Source organism: Diceros bicornis, unplaced genomic scaffold (assembly GCF_020826845.1).
Source record: "Diceros bicornis minor isolate mBicDic1 unplaced genomic scaffold, mDicBic1.mat.cur scaffold_434_ctg1, whole genome shotgun sequence".
NCBI classification, from domain to species: domain Eukaryota; kingdom Metazoa; phylum Chordata; class Mammalia; order Perissodactyla; family Rhinocerotidae; genus Diceros; species Diceros bicornis.
Genome location: NW_026691302.1, coordinates 26,024 through 34,914, shown reverse-complemented (window position 1 = coordinate 34,914; position 8,891 = coordinate 26,024). Strand labels below are relative to the sequence as shown.

The following is an 8,891-nucleotide window of genomic DNA, read 5'->3' as shown; positions in this document are numbered from 1 at the left end:
CTGGTGTATTGGATTAATGGGCAGAATATGACCTGTTGAATGAGGGGGCATCTACGTGGGGCCAGCAGGGAGCTCCCTCGGCATCCAAGCTCCCACTTAGGGGAAGTGAAACCCACAGCATCATTTTGATTGAAGGTGCAGTTTCAAGATACCCACCCAGAGGAAGCAGAGTCACAAGATTTATTATGTACAGATCACAGAAGCAGGGGGTGAGGGTGCAGTCAGCTGGGGGAAGGGCAGTCCTGTGTGCCAGGTCAACAGCCAGCAGGAGGTAGAGAGCAGGGAGCAAGCACCCATTACTTACAAGGTGGTTGGGGCAGAGGTCACCAACTTTTCACGGGCTCAACTCTCAGTGCTTATTTTAAAAGGTGTCCTGGGAAAGTAAAGTGGGAACTTGTGGTGGGAATCCTAAGCTCAGGTCCTTCTCTAAATGTCCGGATTCTGGGAGTGAGCAGGGGTGTCACACTGTAACACGCCTAGGCAGCAACTCAGAAAAACAAAAGTTATTTTTCTCATCACCCAGCCGTACAGAGGGAAACCTCTTATCTGGCTCCTCAGGTGGACACAGCTTTGGGTGAGCCCACTGCTATCCTGGGGGGACAGTGGTATTGCTGGGGCTCTCTTCCTCTGAATTTAACCACTCCAGTGGTTAAATTAGAGGTTAAATTCAACTAATTGCAGGCTGATTGCCCTATTGTTTTCCCCAATGTCCTTGGAGGCATAATTTGCTCTACCAATTAATCCAATAACATTCCAGCTCCTTTGTAGAAATACTTTCTGAAGTCACTCTTTGATATTTGTTCTGACCCTTGGAAGCCTCCTCCCAGCAGAATAATTCACTGGTTCTCTCCAGAAAACTAGTCAGCCTACAGTCTAAGCTGTATCTTTATGAAATACACACATCTACTCCTAATTGACTTTCACCTCATTCTCCATTTTCTTGAGTGCCCTTTGACTTGAACTTTTCATGATCTTTTGCCGGCCAAGTTAATTCTCTGGAAAGGTAATAAGAGCTATGTGTTTTATGGCTTGCTTCACCCTCCAGTTCAGGAAAGATCTCTGCGCCACGACCCTGTGGTTGTTTGGAGGACAATGGGAAGCTTCTTTCTGAGTGACAATCCCATTTCAGGAGTTGAGTGCTCAGGGGAGGGGAGAGACAACAGCCAGAGGTCCTCTTCATTGTGTCTCCTGGCACCTTATGAATGACTTGTGTTCCAGCCACCTCATAAGCTGGGTCACCTGGGACAGAGTGACCAGTGCACCAGTACTGTGAGCACACCACTCCAAAGATATCACTTCAGTTCCATGTGGAGGGACTGGAACAATGGTGTCCCAACTTTTCAAGCAAACTCACCCAGCACTTGTTAACCCTCAGCAACAGGCAGTTGGGGGCAGGGTTTGAAAATTTAAAGTCCTGTTCTTCCCAGGAAGCAAGCCCTCTGAGTGGGAGCTGGGATGACAGGGTGCTGTGTGTTCTAGACTGCAGGAGTCTGGAGGGGAGTCTTCACCAATGTGAGCTGGGAGGAACTAGGGAAGGAGTGCTTTTGGTTCAAATACCAGACTCACATTTCTTACAAATCTTCAGAGATTTTCTTGAGTAGATCTCACAATAAGCCTTTATTAATTACTACTTTGATGACTCATTGGTTTTACTTCTGTTATTTCTGACCTTCAGTCATTCTTGCACGGCAGTTCGCTATCAATATATTCTCTTACTTTTGCTTTTTTTTTTTTTTTTTTAAATCTGAGAGTCTTTATTTCACCTTCATATTTTACAAGGTAGTTTTGGTGAATATAGGGTTGCTGGTTGAGAGGAGTTTTTCTTTGTGTGCTTTGAATATGTTATCCCTCTGCTTTCTGGCCTCCCTTTTTTCTGAGACATCAGCTGTTAATTTCACTGGGGTTTCCTTGTAAGAGTTGGGTCATTTTTTCAACTGCTGTTTCTCCCACTGTATGGTTCTTACTTGCCCGTATCTTTGCATGTCTTGTAATTTTGTTGCACATCAGACATTTTAGGTAATAGATTGTAGTAACGCCAGGTACTAGTCCCCTTCCTTCTGGTGGTTTTCACTGTAATTGGCTTATTTGTTCATTGATTGGCTGGATTTAAGTCTGTGTCCTCCACACAGAGTGGAACCTCTGACATAGCTTTTGGAAGTGGACATAACTTTGGGAAAGCCTACTCTCCTGGAACACTGGTATGGGGAGGGCTCTCTTTCTCTTTCATGAACCACAGCCAGTGGCTAGACTCCATTATTTGCTGGCTGATTGCTTTACTGTGTTCACCAATTTCCTGGGGGGCATAACTTGCTTTCACAACCAATTCAATAAAATTCTGACTCCTTTATAGAAATATTTTCCAGTCACTGGGTGATATTTGTTCTGAGCCTTGTAAGCCTCCTCTCAGCAGTGTAATTTCCTGTTGTTGTTTTTTCAGAAAAAGTGTCAGCCTATATTTCAGGCTGTATCTTCAATAAATACACAAATCTACTCCTAATTGCCTTTCACCTCCTTCACCACTTTCTTGAGAGTGTCCTTGGACTTCAACTTCTCATGATCTTGGGCCATCAAAGTTAATTCTTTGGAAAATGATTAAGAGCTTCGTGTTTTAAGGCTCACTTCACCGCCATGTTCAGGCAAAATCTCTATGCCAGGACCCTGGAGCTGCTTTGGGGACAATGGGAAGCCTCTCTCTGAATGACAATCCCATTTTAGGAGCTGAGGACACAGTGCAGTAAAGAGACAGCAGCCACAGGTCCTCTCAATTATGTCTCCTGGACCCTCAGAAGTGACTTATGTTACACTCACCTCATGAGATGGAACCAGGGTGATCACATCACTCCAAAGGCGTCACCTCATTTCCACACGTAGAGACTGAAACAATGCTGTCCCCCCTTTACAGGCACACTCACCCAGTACTTACTGACCCTCAGCAACAGGGACCTGGACACAAGGTCTGAAATGTTGATGTCCTGTTCTTCTCAAGAAGATAGCCCTGTTTAACAGTGCAAAAATGGAAACAGCCTCTTATACCCACCACCCCCAAGAAAGAGAATTCTCTAAGAAAAGTACAATATATACAAAGGATTCGGCATATCCAGGATCTGCAATACAAGGACAGTAAGGAAATCCCAACAAACACAGTGTCATTTTTAATAGCCCCTTAACACAGAACAATTAACACATTATAAAAAAAGAGAAAACATTACTAACTGATTTAAAGAAAAAACAGTATCTATTAATCTTATGTACTATTGATAAAGGATGACTTGCAAAATTATCTCATCTCAATAGTCTTTTCTGAAAGTAATAGAAATCCACACTCTCATGCTGCACTTTGAGAAGTAACTTGGTAAACACAATGTTTACAACTTCTATAACATCTCTGAATTTCATGTTGAAAGTTTTCTAGAATATGATACAGAAATTAATTTCCAATAAGCTTTCTCATATCACTTACATTTATACTTCTTTTTGGTAAAAGTATCACATAGAAGGGGGTGGGCCAATTGAAGTCTTTTCCATGCTACTTACATTCAAGAGGTTATTGAGTCCTTCATGCCTTCAGAAAGAACTGGATGACAAAAGCCCTTTCCACATTCTTTATCTTTACATGGTATTTCTTCTAGTGTGCATTCTTGCACTTCCTCAAAGGTTTTCATGAAAAATAAAGGCTTTCTCATTTTACTGACATTCATAGTGTTTCTCCAGTGTGACTTCTTTCATTTCTTTGAAGTGATATGTGATAAGTGAATGTTTGTGCACATTCCTTAAATTCATAAGCTTTCTCTCCAGTATGAGTTCTTTCATGTGTCTGAAGAAAACTGGGAGAAGTGAAGGCTTTCTCACGTTCCTTACATTTATACGATCCATTTCCAGTGAGGAAGACCATCTGGGATTGAAGGCTTGAGGGATTTATAAAGGCTTTCCCACATTCCTTACATTCATAGGGTTTGTCTGTTCTATGACTCCTTTCACATATTCAAAATGCACTGGGAGAAATGAACACTTTCTCACATTGCTTATGCTAGTAACGTCCATCTCCAGCGTGAAAGAGCAGGTGAGATCAAAGGCTTGAAGGAATCATAAAGGCTTTCATATATTCCTTACATTCAGAGGGTTTCTCTCCAGTATCAATTCTTTCATGTTTTCAAAGATACCAGAAGTGAATGCTTAACTGCATTTTTTACATTCATAGGGTTTCTCTCCAGCATCAATTCTTTCATGTACTTGAACCTTACTTGAAAACCTGAAGGCTTTACCACATATTTTACATTCAAGGGGTTTCTTTCTAGTATGAATTCCTTCACGTTTCTGAAGTACACTGGGAGAAATGAATGCATTACTGCGTTTTTTTACATTCATAAGCTTTGTCTCTAGCGTGAGTTCTTTCATGTATTCAAAGAAAACGGGTAAAAATGAATGCTTTCCCACATTCCTCATATTTATAAGGTCCATCTCCAGTGTGAAAGATCATGTGTGAGCGAAGGCTTGAGGGATTTGTAAAGGCTTTGCCACATTCCTTACATTCATAGGGTTTCTCTCCAGTGTGAGTTCTTTCATGTGTTCGAAGAGAAGTGGAAGAAGTGAATGCTTTACTGCATTTTTTACATTCATAGGGTTTCTCTCCAGTATGAGTTCTTGCATGTCTTCGCAAAGAAGTGGAAAAAGTGAATGCTTTACTGCATTTTTTACATTCATAGGGTTTCTCTCCAGTATGAATTCTTTCATGTTGTTGAAGAAAACTGGAAGAACTGAATGCTTTACTGCATTTTTTACATTCATAGGGTTTCTCTCCAGTGTGAGTTATTTCATGCATTTTAAGAGAACTGGAATAACTGAAAGCTTTACTGCATTTTTTACATTCATAGGGTTTCTCTCCAGTGTGAGTTATTTCATGTACTTTAAGAGAACCGGAAAATATGAATGCTTTACTGCATTTCTTACATTTATAGCGTTTCTCTCCAGTATGAATTCTTTCATGTTCTCGAAGATAACTGGAAGACCTGAATGCTTTACTGCAATTTTTACATTCATAGGGTTTCTCTCCAGTGTGAATTCTTTCATGTACTTGAAGAGAACTAGAAGAAGTGAATGCTTTACTGCATTTTTTACATTCATGTTTCTCTCCTGTGTGAATTATTTCATGTTTTCGAAGAGAACTACTACAACTGAAGGCTTTCCTGCATTCTTTACACTCATAGGGTTTCTCTCCAGTATGAGTTCTTTCATGTCTTTGAAGACACGTGGAAAAAGTGAATGCTTTACTGCATTTTTTACATTCATGTTTCTCTCCTGTGTGAGTTATTTCATGTTTTCGAAGAGAACTACTATAACTGAAGGATTTCCCACATTCTTTACATTCATAGGGTTTCTCTCCAGTATGAGTTCTTTCATGTACTTTAAGAGAACTGGAAGAACTGAATGCTTTACTGCATTTTTTACATTCATAGGGTTTCTCTCCAGTGTGAGTTATTTCGTGTACTTTAAGAGCGCTGGAAAACATGAATGCTTTACTGCATTTTTTACATTTATAGTGTTTCTCTCCGGTATGAATTCTTTCATGTTCTCGAAGATAACTGGAAGAAGTGAATGCTTTACTGCAGGTTTTACATTCATAGGGTTTCTCTCCAGTGTGAATTCTTTCATGTCTTCGAAGATACCTGGAAGAAGTGAATGCTTTACTGCATTTTTTACATTTATAGCGTTTCTCTCCAGTATGAATTCTTTCATGTTCTCGAAGATAACTGGAAGAAGTGAATGCTTTACTGCAGTTTTTACATTCATGAGGTTTCTCTCCAGTGTGAGTTATTTCATGTTTTTGAAGAGAACTGCTACAACTGAAGGCTTTCCCGCATTCTTTACATTCATAGGGTTTCTCTCCAGTGTGATTTCTTTCATGTCTCTGAAGGGAACTGGAAGAAGTGAATGCTTTACTACAATTTTTACATTCATAGAGTTTCTCTCCAGTATGAATTCTTTCATGTATTTCAAGAGACTTGTGAAAAGGGAAGGCTTTTCCACATTCCTTACATTTATATTGCTTCTCTCCATCTTTTTGGTAGTCATACAGTTTGTATTCAGTGTGACATCTAATGTGCCTTTTAAGGGATGAATGACGCATGAAGACTACTCCACATGCACTGCATTCACATGGTTTATCACCTGTAGTTTTCTTGTTCAGACTGCGATTTGGATTTAGGCTGATGTTTTCTTGACATAGACGACTATCTTCACTTTTGAAGAGTCTCTGTAACATACGATTTCTGTAAAAAAGGGGAAGAACGTTATAAATGATTTTTTTATTAATGTTTTACATTTGTTATAATTTATTATGATTTATAGGAAAAGTTTAGCTTTTCTGTCTTGTCTGAATTCCTGGAAATTGAATATACTGAATGCTCTGCAAGAGGACTTCATGCTTGCTTTTCCAAACAGTGATATTCACATATAGGGTTTATTCATACTTCCAAGTGAACCTTTTTGCAAAAACTGAACATCTACATCACATTTCAAAAAGTCTATTTGGTGAAAATTTTCTAATACCTGAATTTGAAGCAAGGGTTGTTTTTGTTTGCTTCTTTTTAAAATTTCTTAACATATCATTATTCTAATGGGGCACACTGCTTTCTATTCTGAGTGTGACTCACCTTAATTTTCTTCCCTGGCTTGTGTTTTTAACTTCAACATCATTATCTTCCCATGATTTTCCTGAAATGCAGACCCAGAATGTTGATTTCAACGTATTAGAAATTATAGAAAAATTATGGATTCTAAGACAGTCATGATCAATGATCATTTCTAGTTTATTTATCAACATCTCCTATTTCTACATTCTACATCCCGGAACAATGCTGATGGGCAAGAAACACTTGTTCTCTGCTTGATGAAGAGAGGGAATGTCCTCAGTCTCACCTATAGAGGCCAGGTTCCTGAAGGTTTCCCACATCACATCTCTGTAGAGTTTCCTCTGTGAAGGATCCAGTAAAGTCCACTCTTCTGGGGTGAAGTTCACAGCCACATCCTCAATGGCTACTGAGTCCTAAAACATCACAAATATGTGTAGAGTAGGATGCATAAGACTGATGACACTGCGGATCTGCACTCCATTTGTAGAAATGTTACGTGTGATTCTGTCATTTCTAAACACATATTTTCTGTTATCATCAAAACTTCATTGCTTTTTTGTACACACTTCCTCCTCAATTTATCTGCATTATCAACACAGAAATTATTTACACATTTTTACTGTGATCACATTACATTGTATTTCTCTGTAATGGCAGGCTCCAGAGCCTATGTCGGGAAATGACAAAAATGCTATATAAATAAAACAAATATCATTCTATGAAACATGATTCCTTGTGAGAAAAATTCTTTCATTTTCTTCCTTATTACCCACCAGTTACAGCACTCCATGAGTCAGAGAGTCAAATCTGCACGAGGTTTCCATGAATAAAAACACAGTGAAGAACTGGAAGCATTGTTGTCTAGTCCTATCACCAAAGAGAGAGTCCCGGAGGCCTGTAGAAATCAAACTTTTAACAAAGCCTAGCTGGCCACATTGTCCTAAAGTAATCCAGGCCACTACGAGTAATCAGAGATAGCTGCCTGAATATAAATGTTCTTGTGGTACATTCATCATCGACTCAGTTCTTCTTTTCTCTCTCTCTATGATTTGAGGAGGCTAGAAAGTTACCTGGAACTTACAATTCAGACACAAGGAAGAAGGCATGACAACTTAGACCATAAAATACCTATACTCATGTGCCTCAAGGATACTTCCCAGAAACTTTTAGAATGCACAGTGAGATAACAATATGCCCAGAAAGCTCTTTCCAGTCAAATGCTAACCGTGTACCCGGAGCTTTGCTGCCCTAGAAAGCAGGTTAAGAACTACAGAGTTCACTAAGTCCACACAGGTTTGATGGTAAATTTGCCCATGATTATAAAATAAATGAAGGATTTAAAAGTGCTTTCCTCCAAAACAACATAAAGCTTCCATTTTCCAACTAAACAGCAAGTGTTTCCCACCCAGGCACTCTAGATGATGCCCTGCCAACTTCTGATCCCACACTGAAGAAACTTAGAAACTGTCATTCTTGATCTCATAAGAAGAAAATGAATGAACTTCGAAAATTCTTCTCAGGTCATGAGAGCCTTGAGGTCATAGGGCAAAGCGGGGTCTCCCAAATTGGGAAAGTGAAAACAAGATAGCTTTTTGAAATATGCCCCAGGTATTTTGTTCTTAACAAGACTTGTAGTAAACAAATAACCTATTTCACCAGAGGCTAATGCAAACATAAAAAGAACAAAAAAGACAGAACACAATATCCATGAAGTTTAAGACAACACTCTATAACAGAAGGTTAAACGTACATAATAGGAATACCTGAAGGAAAAGAAAGACAGAGGGAAACAGAAGAAACAAGTGAAGTAACAGTCACCCAAATATCCTACAATTAATGATAGCTGGTAAACTGATCATCCAGGAAGCTCAGAGAAGCCTAAACATGACAAACTACAAAAGCACACACCCAAGGATATCCTATTCAAACGAGAGAAAAATCAAAGACAGAGAATATATTGAGAAATGCCAGAGAAGAAACACAGCTTAGCTATAAAGAAACAAAGATTTGAATTAAATTGGACTCCTTTTGATAAAATAAAGGGTGACGTCAGCATCATGGCGGAGTGAGCTTTCCCGTGAATTCTTCCCCCACAAAATACAACAAAAGTAACAGCCACAGACAAACAACGGAATCCCAGACAGTCAAAAGCTGGAGCGGAAGGATCCACACTGCCCCACATCTGAGAGCGGAACGTGCTGGGCCCCCGGAGGAAGTGGGGAGAGGTAAGGAGAACTCCGCTCCCTCCCCATCAGATCAGCG

General features: G+C 39.6%; 1 protein-coding gene across 1 annotated transcript; it reads right to left on the bottom strand.

The window, feature by feature from the left end:
- Positions 1-3,129: 3,129 nt before the first annotated feature.
- Positions 3,130-7,735, bottom strand: LOC131402984 (zinc finger protein 709-like). Its single transcript, XM_058537426.1, has 4 exons — positions 7,700-7,735; positions 6,916-7,042; positions 6,651-6,711; positions 3,130-6,266 (listed from the first exon to the last, which is right to left on the bottom strand). The coding sequence occupies exons 1-4, from the start codon at positions 7,733-7,735 to the stop codon at positions 4,400-4,402; spliced, it is 2,091 nt and encodes a 696-aa protein (XP_058393409.1). The 3' UTR covers positions 3,130-4,399.
- Between the last annotated feature and the right edge of the window lie 1,156 nt (positions 7,736-8,891).

Excerpts from the sequence above, each read along its gene's own strand:
- LOC131402984 (XM_058537426.1), bottom strand. The coding sequence starts at position 7,735 with ATGCCTTCTTCCTTGTGTCTGAATTGTAAGTTCCAG. Across the intron at positions 6,712-6,915 it reads CAGGAACCTGGCCTCTATAG|GAAAATCATGGGAAGATAAT; the intron begins GTGAGACTGAGG and ends TCTGCATTTCAG. Across the intron at positions 6,267-6,650 it reads AGCCAGGGAAGAAAATTAAG|AAATCGTATGTTACAGAGAC; the intron begins GTGAGTCACACT and ends CCTTTTTTACAG.